The sequence below is a fragment of the Sylvia atricapilla genome, chromosome 24, assembly GCF_009819655.1.
Source record: "Sylvia atricapilla isolate bSylAtr1 chromosome 24, bSylAtr1.pri, whole genome shotgun sequence".
NCBI lineage: Eukaryota > Metazoa > Chordata > Aves > Passeriformes > Sylviidae > Sylvia > Sylvia atricapilla.
Genome location: NC_089163.1, coordinates 2,645,257 through 2,657,716, shown reverse-complemented (window position 1 = coordinate 2,657,716; position 12,460 = coordinate 2,645,257). Strand labels below are relative to the sequence as shown.

Below are 12,460 nucleotides of genomic sequence, written 5' to 3'. Positions count from 1 at the left end.
CCGTAGCTTGTGCCATGTGTGATGTGCATCTGAGGGGAGGGGGGACACAGAGGCACCAAGGGAAGCAGCAGAGCCAGCAAGGGCATTTGGGCAAGACATGGCTTGGTGCTTGTGTGAGCCAAGAGGGAGCAGCTGCCCTGCCCCAGTAATGGCAAACTGGGCCAGCAGAACAGTTGCCAACAGACTGGAGCCCTGGTCTGCGGTCGTTACAATGGGTGTGTGAAGAGAGGTCTGGCCATGGAGCCCAGAGTTCCTTTGGTTTCTTGGTACAAAGAAACATACACTGTGCATGGGTGAGGCACAGTGAGCTGGGAGAACTGGGTGACACCAGCCCTGGCTGGGCACCAGCTGGGTGCACTCACACCCAGCAAGGGAGCAGCAGAGCTGCAGCACCCAAGAAAAGCTGCTGGACATGGAGGATCTGTGACCTGCAGAGCTCCAGGGCTGCCCTTGCCTTACCTGTGTCTGTCAGGCACCCGTGGGTATCTCTCCAGGGACAGTACTCTGTTGGGTTTAGTCATTTTTTCACACGGGTCGACTCTTGAGGGTTTGGGGATTTGGCAGGCTGGAAAAGCCAAGTTGAGGGGAATGTGAACCGGCTGGGATGGGTGAGCTCACGGCTCTTCTCTGTGGGAAGAACAGACACCCTCAGGCATGGCCACGGGCAGCCAGCACCCAGCTGCCACCCAGCGTGTCCACACCACTGGGACACCAGGGATGTGCCCGTGGTCCCAAGAAGGAGAGTTCCCATGGATGTGTCCCCCTCCCCTTACAGCCATGGAATTCCTGGCTGAAGAGTCTGGTGGTGGCATCACTGGTGGTCACCTGTGGTGCCAACCATCCCTGGCATATACCAGGACACTTCTTCCCTCCCCACCCTTTCCAGCACCCCTCAGATAGCAGTCAGAGCTGCCACAGACCTAGGCTGGGACTTGTCCTTCTCCTCTGACTTGACGTGGCAGTGGCAGGTGGAGGCCTTGCTGTAGCTGACGGAGCGCTTGGTGGATTTCCTCCACTTCCTTACACTCTGGACAGCTCGCTTGAAGATGAGGTAGAAGATCTCACAGACAGTGAGGACAATGCAGATGGAGGAGGCTCCGACCATGAAATAGGTGAAGATCCTTTTCTCGGTCGGCCGAGCGATGTAGCAGTCCACGGTGTTGGGACAGGGATCCACGTTGGTGCACTTGACCAGCCGTGGCAAATCGAAGCTGTCCCACATTTTGTGAAGGAGGTAGAGGAACACGATCTCTATGACAAGCTTGAAGAAGAGGCTGAACAGGTAGGTCCACCACAGCCCGCCGTGCTTCTTGCCTGTGTTGCTGTAAAGCTTGGGGCAATTCTCTCCATTCTTCTCCCGGTTCTTCCTCTCCCGGTCCTCCCGGTAGGCCACGTGCATGATGACCAGGAGGGAAGGACAAGTGACAAAGATGAGCTGCAGGGCCCAGAGGCGGATGTGGGAGATGGGGAAGAAGTGGTCATAACACACGTTGGTGCAGCCCGGCTGCCTCGTGTTGCAGTCAAAGTCCTTCTGCTCGTCGCCCCAGACCCGCTCAGCTGCCACCACGTAGACCAGCACACGGAAGACAAACACCACGGAGAGCCAGATGCGGCTGAAGGCTGTGGAGTACTTGTTGACCCCGCTGAGCAGCGCCTGCAGCGTTTTCCAATCCATGGCAGCCGAGGGAGACTGGAGTCACCCGGCCTGGGGAGGCAGAAGGAGCAATGGGAGGCACCCTGGAGCTGCACTAAATCTCATGGAGCTCTGAACCCTCTCCCCACCACATCACACTCATCTAGGCTGGGTCCTCTTCCCCCTTGCAGACAGTAAAGCCCATCCTCACACACTCCTGGTGACAGAGGTGACTCAATCTCTCTGCACCTCCTTCTGACAGAGCCTTTGCTGTAAGGGATGAGCCACCCGACCAATTCTCTGCCACCAACTCCACGCCTGATTGTGTGTGCTGGTGCAAACTGGGAGCACGATCTGCTGGAGCGGGTCAGGATCAACAGCCGAAGGGGAAACGGCTGCTCCTGCAGCGCTAGGAGGGGAGGTACATGGAACATGCCGCAGGGACCTGTTTCCTGTCTCACAGGTGATACCTGAGGCAGCCCAAACACAGGTAACAGCGGGAGAAAGTGCAGAGTCTGTGTGCGTCACAGTCCGTGTGTCACCAGCATGTCACCCTGGCCAGTGCTCTGCTCCTGCTCCGGCAGCAACGCCGGAGGTCCCGACGGCCAAACCGGCTCCACAGCTCCACCTGGGGCTGCCCCGTCTGAGGAGGGTGACGGGCTAAGCCTGACCTGGAGCTTTACTGCGCCTGGATTTACAACCAGGTGGTTTTTACAACCCTCTGGGCTGTGAAGGTGTCCGTCCTGGCAAAGGGATTCACAAAATCTCTCCCATTTTTAAGGAATTCCCGCCTGCTTTTTACCCACCCGCTGCCTTCTGAGACTTACCTGGAGGAGGCTCAGGCTCCTTCCCCGCTCACCGGGGGCTGTGGCGTGGGAAGTGTCGAGCACAGGGCATAGCCAGGGCACGATGGCAAACTGCTGGTCAAGGTCTTCTCATCCAGTGGTCCAAGGGCTGTGGGGACAGAACAGAACGTGGAGCAGTGCCCAGAGCCCATGGAGCAGCCTGGGAGAGCCTGTCCTTGTCCAGGACCACCCCACAATAAGCTCCGAACTTGTGGCTGTGCCCCACACTTCTGGGCCAGAAGAGTGGCTGAGCTCAGTGACCCCAGGCTGGGGTCCCTGGCAGCCTGTGCCAAGAGCCAGGGCTGTGCCTCTGCCCATGCCCACACACCTTCGCTCACAGCCCCATCTGGAACCAAACCTTCCTCCCTGGCAAACCCTTGGCCGGGAGTCAGGGTGGGGAGCAATCACTGCGTTCCCACCCAACCCTTCGATTTAAAACTGGGAGAGGAGAGCTGCTGTTTTTCCCCCGAAAGCTGGTGCTGATGGAACCGGAGCCTCTGCACACCCTCAGAGCCTGTACCCCCTCACCAGCCCCCCAATTCACCCCATCCCTGGTGCCAGTGAGACCAACCCAGCACCCAGCTGCCCATAACCCACCTGCCCAGCACCTGTGTGCCCAGTTCAGCGCTGGCTCCGGTCATGGACCCGCAGTGGAAGGGGACGTGACCTCCGTGCCAAGCTCTGTGCCAGTCCCCATGGCAGGGGGTGTGTGCGGCGCTGTGTGAGCCCCACAGGCCTCCCCCAGTGCTGGATGGCAGCCAGGCAGAGCAGGGGCAGCGCTCAGGTGTGCTCAGCTGTGCCGGCAGTGCCGGTTTTCCTCCCGCAGAGCCCTTGCCAGCCCCCGGGATGCCAGCCCGCTGCGTCACGGCCGGGTCCTGCCCCGTGTGGGCGCAGGGCGTTGCACCCGACAGCGCCCAGCTCCCACCTGGGCTGCAAACTCAGCACAGCCACTTTACTCGCGGTGATTTCTGTCTCTTTTGGGAGTGGGACAGAGCTGCAAGGCCTGGGGTGGTCATTGTTGCCCTTTGGGGTGCCAGGATGTGCCATCCCCCTGCATCACCCCATGGGATGGGGACCCAGCACGGCCTGTGGGGTCCCGATGTGGCACTGTGTGACCCCACCTCTGAGCCCGCAGTCACAGCAGCCCCACTGCACCCCATTACACGTTAACACAGCTCCCACCTGCACCCTGCTACACGGCAGAGCTGTCCCCCCTCAACCCTGCCAGCCCCAGAGCCCCTGTAGGTACCTGTCCAGGTGGGAAAGCTGGAGGAAGGCGTCCAAATCCGTGTGCCTCTTGGAGCAGGGAAGCTCCTTCCCAGCCCTCCTGCACACCCAGGGTTTGTCTGAGCGTGCGAGGGGAGGGGAAGGGTGGTTGGTTTGGTTCCCAGTAGTTGGGTGAGTCTGGCAAACAGCTCCCGGAGAGGTTCTTCCCGCACACAAGCACACACACGCTCGGCTTCAACAACAGAAGGCAGGTCACATCCTGCAGGGAGATCGGCAGAGACGGATTCCTCCACAGGGAACACCAGCAGCTCCTTCCAGGTGATGTCTCATCCCCTGCAGGGATGGTCTGGGCGCTGTAGACTCAGCAGCAAGAGCAGAGACCTGGGGCCGTCCCCCAGCTGTGGTCCCACCAGCAGCCATTGCTGAGAGTCCCAGATGACACAATTGTAACCCACTTTTCAAATGATTTTACCTTAGTAATAGTTTTGCAACAGCTCATCGGTATCTCCAGCCTACAGGAACTTGCAGGCACCACCCTGGCAGGGCTGGTGTGGCCAGATGGGACCTTTCCTGTGGAGCAGGGTGACAGCAGTGTCCCCTTGTAGCCGGACCCTGCTCTGCTGCCACCTCACTCTGCACCCCCACGGTATCTAGGAGGTGTCCTTAAGTGGGGGGTCCCTGTCCCCAAGAACTCCAGGGGCTCCCAGGAGCCTGAGTCACCCCCATCCCACCAGATACCCCATGGATCAGCCCCGTGCTGACGTAGGAATGTGCTCACCTGGTTTCTAGAGAGCCCCGAGGCTTCCCTGGAATCCTCCGGCACACCCTGGGGCTGATCAGCCGTGCTGGAGCCTCACACAGCACCTCTCGGCACCCTGCCAGGGCCACCCCTCCCATGGGGACACGTCTGAAGAGCCCCGAGGTGCTTGGTGCTGGAGAGATTTGCTCCCTGCTCTCCTGGCAGACCAAGAGCCACTTGCCCAGAGGCTTTTTTGTCTCCAGGAGGTCAAATAATGCCAGTGAGGGTTTGCCAGGCTGGCGACACACAGGAATCGGAGCCCAGGAGACCCAAATCAAACCCTGGGGGTGCAGGGTGGGGTGAGCCTGGAGGAGGGGACAGATACGGGGACCCCAATCCTGGATGAGAGCCAAGCAAAGGCTCCAGAGCGTTCCTTCACCCCGGAGCTGCCCAGATCAGGAATTTGAGCTATGTTGTTGAAGAGAGCTGGCGTGGCAGGACTTCAGCAGGAATCTGGGGGCTGTGAGGTGGAAAACCCTGGAGAGAAGGAAGTTGTTGAGAAGCACTGGCAGCTCTGATTCCTTGCAGAGGCGGCTGCTCCCTGCCCCACGGCCAAACCCTGTAAGGGCCAGGAGAAGAGCAGGGCTGGCTCAGCCCTGGGCAGCCTCTTGCCTGCAGTTTTAGAATTTCAGGAGCATTTGGCATGGGCAGATTTCCCTCAGGCAGTGGGGTGGGGAGCGGAAACACCCGGTGCTTTGCAGTGTTTGGAACTGCTGAGCTGGATGTTTGGGCAAATCCATAAATCCATCAAGGGACACATCCCTGCGCCCCCTCCAGCATCCCTCTGCCAGTGTGGGCGCAGGGACAAGGGTGGTTCTGCAGATCTCAGCAGCTAGGAGCTTCAGGGACATGCCCAGGACATGTCACCCTGCTGCCACCCTGCTCTGGCACGGTGGGGTGACAGGTGAAAGGTCTCAGTGCCAGGTGAACACTGAAACACTCAGGGACTTAGAGAGGCCCCAACCTTGGCTCGTCCATAAAGAAAAAAACCCGAACAGTGAAGCAGGCAGACACCAGACAAGCAGGAAAATCTCAAAGTCTATTTTGAAGGGTCTTAAATGGGGCATGGCAGGATTCTTCCTGCCAACAGCTGTCCTGCTCCAGAGCCACATCCCCAGGGACAAGATGAGACTCCCCCACAAAGAACAGGGGCAGAGGAGTCATGGGATCCTGAGAGCTGGCAGCCAGGGCTGGACATAAATCAGAGACTTTCTCCTCAATTCCCAGCAAACGGGGATTTTGGCCAGGGCAGAAACAAACCCAAGCTGGGAAGGCCAAGCAGCCCCTGACCTGAGCATGCAAACCCCTCCACATCCCTGCCTGGGCTGGAGATAGTGGCAAGTTTCTTTAAAATCCCCTCACCCCAAATTTAGAAGGTCTTCTGGGACCCCATAAAAAAGTATAGGGAATTTCCTGTGTGAGGATGCCAAATCTGGGAAATATTCAGCTTTTATTGTGACACACCCCCTGGTTTGCTGACCCTGGTGCTCCTCTGTGTCCCAGGAGCTATCCCAGTATTCAGAGTCCTGGTTTTGCAGCCCCAATATCAAAAGCAGCAGCCAAATTCTCCCGTTTTTCTGGCTGACTGCTGCTTATCCCGAGCCTGGATGGTGCAAGACACCCAGAGCCCTGCAATGTTTGCTCTGAGCACGACAAAATGGCACAAACAACATCCAGCAACTGGATCTTCAGGTGTCTCGCAATGGGCAGCAGCTCCAGCTGTGCTGTGACATGCAGAAGTGGGACAGGGTGGTTTTTCTGGGGCTCATCTCTGTCCCCATTAGCACCTGCAGAGGGGAACACCTCGGGGTTTCACTTTCCAGCCTGGAGCAGGAGTGGCCAAGCTTGCTGGAGAACAAACAGCCCAGCCCATGCTCTTTAAATCGGGGCAATGGCTCGCACACAAAGAACAACTTGTGTCCTCTGACGTTACAGGCTTCATAAAGAAAACTTTCAGGTGGATAATCCAGAAAAAGGAGCGGATGGAAGGAAGGCAGCGCCAGCACAGCTTCCCCTGAGAACTGGAAAAAAGTTCTATCTGTATTTCACCATCTGCCTCTCTGACGCCAAAGGTCCCCAAACTCACTAGTGTCAGCACAAGGAGCTGCTGTGGGCTCAGAGGGTTCTGTGCCAGTGACTGGGTTCCCCCCAGGGCTTCTCCCCATCCTCACCCCCACCAGTGGCTGGTTCAGTCCCTGCCCTCCCATCCAGCAGTGCTGCAGCCCCACCAGCTCTTGGCTTCCCTTCAGCTCTGCCTGTCTCTGTCATTCCCCTGGCCACAGCAGCCCCTCAGACTCCCGTCCAGCACACCCAGCTGGTCCTTTCCCCGGGATGGGCTGTGGGAAGGAGCTCAGTTTTGCCCATGGAGGGTCTCAGCTGGATCACTGCAATATCTGTCACTGAGAATGGCCTCAGTCACATAAAGGACACAGTAATGGTGTTCCCTCGCCCCCTGTGCCACTTCCTTTGGGACAGAGCCAGGGAGCGCTGGCACCGTCACTGCTCATGGAAAAAATAATTATCACACCCTCTAAGTAAAGCAAAACCAGTAACAGATCGAGCTGCATGTTCAGTGTTAATGTTGCTTGTGAGTGCATTTGCCATGAAATTATTGTTAATTATTCATGCCAGCTAATGCTCAGCTCCCTCTGATGGCCTCGGAAATGGCAGCACCGCCCATGTCACGGCCGAACGCGATGTATTACAACAATAAAGGAGATCAGATTCTGCCATTTAATGTCGTTGTTTAATCAATGGTTGGGGTGTTTTTCCTCTCCTGTGTTCAGCTGTTTTGCTCAGGTGTTCTGCCCTGGCCAGGCAGGATGATCCAGCAGCTCACAGCGGGCTCTGCCTGCCTGGCCGGATCCTCACGCCTGCGCTTCGCTGCGGTGGCTGTGGCACCAGGGACCTGCTCTTGTCCCCACTCAGCTAATGAGTGTTATTAATGACAATTGCATCAGCGTGAGGTGGCCCTGATATCCACAGAGTGGCTGATGTAGAGTGAGACATAGGAGGAGGGGTTTCCTGGGGGATCAGGGTGTCTGTCCTGGCTGGTGCAGGCTCAGAGTTTGGGCACCACTGTCAGTTCACAGCTGCCATGGAGCTGCTGCTGCCTGTCACAACCAGGGACAGCATGTGCCCTAGAGTCCCTGCTTTACCCCAAATTCAGCAGGGTGATGTAAAGTGCCTTTCCCAAGACCGGAGACGCAGAGACCTCTTGGGCACAGCCCAATTCCAGAGTGCTGCCACCCTCAGCGCTCCTACACCGGGCCACAGAGGAGCAAGAGCAGCCAGGGGGTCGCAGGCCAGGCGAGCAGCTCCTGCTTCCTCCTGGGCAGCTCTAGGAACCAGCCTCATCCTCAGACAGTGTGCTGGGGCAGGAGGCTGTGAGAGGGATGGCAGCTGTGTGGAGTCTGTAGTCTGGCCCGTGGAACACCTGCCCACCAGTGCCCGTGGGGTCGGCGCTGGTGTCATGGCTGTGCCGCCGGCTGTCCCCTCCTCTGGCCTGCTGGCACTCGTGGCATCGTTTCCCGATCAGGTAGGTGGCCTCGATGAGGTTCAGCACCACGCAGACGCAGGTGGTGACCACCATGAAGACGGTGAAGATGTTCTTCTCAGTGGGCTGGGAGATGAAGCAGTCCACCACGTTGGGGCAGGGCGGCAGCTCGCACTTCACCACCCGGGGCAGGGTGTAGTTCCTGTAGAAGCGGAAGAAGATGTAGAGGAAGACCACGTCCACGCCAGCCTTGAAGATGAGGCTGAGCAGGTACGTCCACCAGAGCCCACCCCGCTTCTTGCCGGGGTTGGGGTAGATGCAGCGGTAATTGTCCCCTTTGGTCTCGCGGAGCCTCTGCTCCCTGGCCTCCCGGTAGGCCACGTGCATGATGACCAGGAGGGACGGGCACGTCACCAGGATGAGCTGCAGGGCCCAGAGGCGGATGTGGGAGACGGGGAAGAAGTGGTCAAAGCAGACGTTGGTGCAGCCCGGCTGCCTCGTGTTGCACTCGAAGTCCTTGTGGTCATCGCTCCAGACCTTCTCGGCCGCCACCAGATAAACCAGCAGGCGGAAGATGAAGACCACGGAGAGCCAGATGCGGCCGAAGGCTGTGGAGTACTTGTTGACGCCGCTGAGGAGCCCCTCGAACACCCCCCAGTTCATGGCTCCCCAATGCTCTTAGCCAGCCTGGGAAGAGAGAAGACACTGTGGCACTGAATTAACAGCAAGAGGTCCCCTTTGGAGCCCCTGTATGCCTCAAAGCACTGAGCCCTGCTCCTGGGACCACCCCTGACCTCTGCTGGCACGCAGGGACACCAGTGACACCACAGAGCTGGTCTGGGTGACACGTCTCCTCCAAGCACTGCCCCGCACTCTGGGAACACGGGGAGCTGACAACGCTCAGGGTTTCTGCTACAGCCACAGCATCCTCCAGCCACCGCCACCTCCGGTGCTCGGCTCAGCCCCCATCCCGCCCCAGCTCCCGCCTCATTGCCCAGGTATTTTTTATTATTCTTCCTTACGTTGCCAGGCCTGGCCCAGGAGGACAACAAATAGGAGCAGGCGAGGCGTGACTCACCCGGCTGCGCTCCTCTCCCATCGCTGGAATCTGACATCTCCTCCGTGCTCCCCAGGGCAGCGCAGGAGGAGCCCGGTGCCCCTGCTCCGTGTCCCCACGCCGTGCCCACGCACCGGGGACCCCACGGCGGGGCAGAGGCAGCGGCTGGGCTGGGGGGCTGCACAGCCCCTGCAAAGCTGAGGAGCTGCCCTTTTGCCGGGCAGCCAAAACCAACCAATTCTCACCAGCCCCAAGCCCCTGCGTGGCCGATTTGACCCCGGCTTGCATCGTGCCGGTTGAAGGCACCTCCACGCTCCATGGAGCTGCAGCAAAGCAGGACTCCCAGGGCTGCGTTTGGCGCTGACTCTCCTTAAATATTTCCCCTACCAGTGAAATAACAAGATTTCACCTCACCGAGGGTTGAACGCATCTCCTGCTCGGCCAATGCACCCACCCGCAGGTCTGGAGTGACCACGGACGCTCCCGGTTCTCGTCGCTCCCGTGGGAGCCGGTGGCTCCCTGGTGGAACATGCAAACCCCCGATTCCTCCTTCCCTGTGCACGCCGGCGGCAGCAGATGGGCCGTGCCCATCTCCTTGGTGCCAGGCTGGGCATTTCCCCAGCGCCCTCCCCACCTCCCCGGGGCCGGGGGTCACGGCACAGGGGGTCCCCAGCCCGCTCACCTGCGGGCGTCCCTCCGCTGCGCTGCTGCGGGTCGGCGCCTGCCCAGGGCAGCAGAGCATCGCCCGGCGCAAAACACAGCCCATGAGTCACCCCCGCGCTCCTGGGAGCGAGGAGGAGATTCCCGGGGGAAGGGATGAGGCTCCAGGCCGATCCCCACGTGGCCCGTGGATTGCCAGATTTCCCGAGGCGAAGGGCGGCCCCTCGGCGCTGCCGTGCCGGGAAGGGCTGAGCCGGCTGCTCCGCCGTGGGGAGGGGTGGGAGCTCAGGGCTGGCTGTCCTCAGCTTCTGCAGGGATGTTCAGCACAACCTGAGGTCCCTCCACGCCTTCCCCGCACCTAGCTCCCCTCGCTCCAAAGTGGCCGAAGCCTTGGGAGTCCTTGCCTGCAGCACCGGGAGCCTCTCAGCCGAACACCGCCCCTTATAATCCTTTTTCTTGAAACTTTGCACCATGGCAATAATTTAGCAGAGCCTTTATCCCTCACCACCCCTCTGATAAGTGGGTTGCAGTTGATCATTTCAATGGCAAGTAATTAAGTGCTTACCTGTGCTCCCCCTCACCTGCAAGCTGGCACAAGTCTCTTCCCCATCACCTCTCCTTGATACCAGAATCTGGAGCCCTCCCAAGATGAACCCCCAGGTCAGAGAACCCCCTCTTTGAGGTCTGACCCCCATCTCACAGCTGTGGGGTGCAGGGATGGGGGTCAGAGGAGAGGAGGTCCAAGGAGGTGTGGGGTGCACGAGTTCAGGTTCGGCTGGAGTCATTTGAGGAGCAAACACACATTTCATTTGCAATTCTGCTGGGGTTTAGAAAAAAATGTAGACAAACAAATCTAAACAGCTGTAAAGTAAATTACCAGTGTTTGCGGATGGCTCCAGGGAAGAGTTCTGCAGTTTGAAATCAAACAAGCCCATTTTTATTTTTTCTTTTTTGACATGCCTGTGCAGTGGCTGTGGCAGGAAGGGGGTACCCAGGGGCTGTGTCCCCACGGGCAGGCAGAGGGGACCCAGAGCAGCATCCATCCACCAGCACTCAGTGGTGGGTGGGGGGACATTCTGCCCCAGGTACCCCTAATTTTTGTGGCTGTCAGAAGTTCCTCTTTGTGTCTTTTTGGGTTCAAATCCTCTCTTTTGGGGAGGTGCCAGGTGTGACGGGCAGTTTCTGCTCCTGGTAGAGCTCCCCTCCACCCCTCCACAGGTGAGTCCCCAGCACAGGGGACACAAAGGTGTATTAATGGCAGCACTTTATCTTCTAGGAACAAGCCCCATTAGTACATTTTCACTACAACATGAAATATTAATAACACTTTGCATTTATATAGCGTCATTCATCCCGCAGTCAGCAGCCGAGCCGCTGACATGAATCAAACACCGCAGCCAGCTCTGGAGGAGACAGGTACATGGGATTAGACCCATTTTCCTGCTGCACACACCGGGGCACAGGGTTTGCTCCAGGTCGCCGGTGCCACTGAGGATGTTTTGGAGGAAAAAACCCAAACACACGAGGCCAGGGACTGCTGCGACCTGGGCTTCCTCCTCCTCCAGCTGCTGCGACTGGTTTGTGCCGTTCCTGATACTGTGCTGACAGCGCAGGGAGAGGAGTTAGGAAACCTGTCAGCCCACGGAGAGGCAGGCCCTGACACAACCCGAGGGCTCCGGCAGCATGAAAGAGCAAGCAGGAAACCAGTGGGGAAAGAAAGGGCTCTTTTCATCTGATTAAAGAGCCTTGTATTTAAACCCTCCTCCAGCTCCGTAGCACAGGGTGATTGCGAAGGTTTTTACACACCAGCTCGGCAGGACTGGTTCCTGCTGTCGGGAGATGCTGCATGCAGATGCTGCTGAGCAGGGTGTAATCACGCCATCGACGATGGATGAGGACAGAACAAACAAGTCCTGGGCGAAGTTTCCGAGCGGCAGGGAAGGGGTGTGCCACCCACTGCACTGCTCGCTGTCTCCAGCACCATTGTTATTCCGTGAAGAAGGCACCTTGTTTGCAGATAATTAAAAAAACCCCAAACAGATTAGCGAAAATCAAACACCCAGAGCAGGCTGGATGTTGGCTCAGCCGCCGAGAGAGTCGTGTGAGCATCTCTGGCTGCTGCTTCCAAACCGGCTGCTCCGTGCCTGGCTCAGCCTCGGGACGCCCTTTCCTCAGCCCTGTGGCTCCTCACTGCTCTGCCGGCTGCAATTCCCCATCCCACGGGATTGTTTGGAAGTTCTTCCACGGAAAATCTGTGTTCAAGGACTGTCTGGATGAGAGCAGGCAAACCCTCCCCGGCCCAGCCCGGTCGTGGCCGTCTAACACGGCCGGCACCCATTAATCTTACATTTATACGTGAGGCTGCAGGGAGTAACCTCATTTCTAGGGAGGCCTTAATTAATCACCGACTCAGACCTCCTCGATGAGGTGGTTTGCAGCCGAGGAGATAAATTGACATGGTCAGCAGCGGCTGAGGATGAGGATGAGGTTAGCAGGGACCTAAATCACGGCAGCTGATGGTGGTGGGCAGAGCAGGGGACAGGGCGAGCAGGGGACAGGGCACATCTGTCCTGTGAAACCTTCCTCGACACTGGGAGGGCGATGAATGGCACACAGGAGATGCTGCTGTGGCTCTTTGCCCCTAGAAAGGCAGAAATGAGGGTGTTCTCAGCCTGTGCGGACCATGGTGGCAAGGAAAAGATGCGGAGGACAAATTCCTAAGCAGGAGGGGACCGTGGGCAGT

The 12,460-nt window shown here is 58.4% G+C and overlaps 2 protein-coding genes across 3 annotated transcripts; both read right to left on the bottom strand.

Moving 5' to 3' along the window:
• Positions 1-360: 360 nt before the first annotated feature.
• On the bottom strand, positions 361-2,567 carry GJB3 (gap junction protein beta 3). Of its 2 annotated transcripts, XM_066335409.1 has the most exons (3): positions 2,461-2,567; positions 921-1,705; positions 361-627 (listed from the first exon to the last, which is right to left on the bottom strand). In XM_066335409.1, the coding sequence occupies exons 2-3, from the start codon at positions 1,673-1,675 to the stop codon at positions 615-617; spliced, it is 768 nt and encodes a 255-aa protein (XP_066191506.1). In that variant the 5' UTR covers positions 1,676-1,705; positions 2,461-2,567; the 3' UTR covers positions 361-614. The 2 variants fall into 2 exon arrangements, with proteins under 2 accessions (XP_066191506.1, XP_066191505.1); XM_066335408.1 differs by lacking the exon at positions 361-627 and having other exon boundaries at positions 893-1,705.
• A 5,277-nt stretch (positions 2,568-7,844) lies between these two features.
• Positions 7,845-8,663, bottom strand: LOC136371382 (gap junction beta-5 protein-like). The gene has a single exon (XM_066335469.1). The coding sequence runs from the start codon at positions 8,661-8,663 to the stop codon at positions 7,845-7,847; it is 819 nt and encodes a 272-aa protein (XP_066191566.1).
• Positions 8,664-12,460: the final 3,797 nt, after the last annotated feature.

Bases quoted from the DNA above. Each gene is read 5' to 3' on its own strand.
- GJB3 (XM_066335408.1), bottom strand. From the start codon at position 1,675: ATGGATTGGAAAACGCTGCAGGCGCTGCTCAGCGGGGTCAACAAGTAC.
- LOC136371382 (XM_066335469.1), bottom strand. From the start codon at position 8,663: ATGAACTGGGGGGTGTTCGAGGGGCTCCTCAGCGGCGTCAACAAGTAC.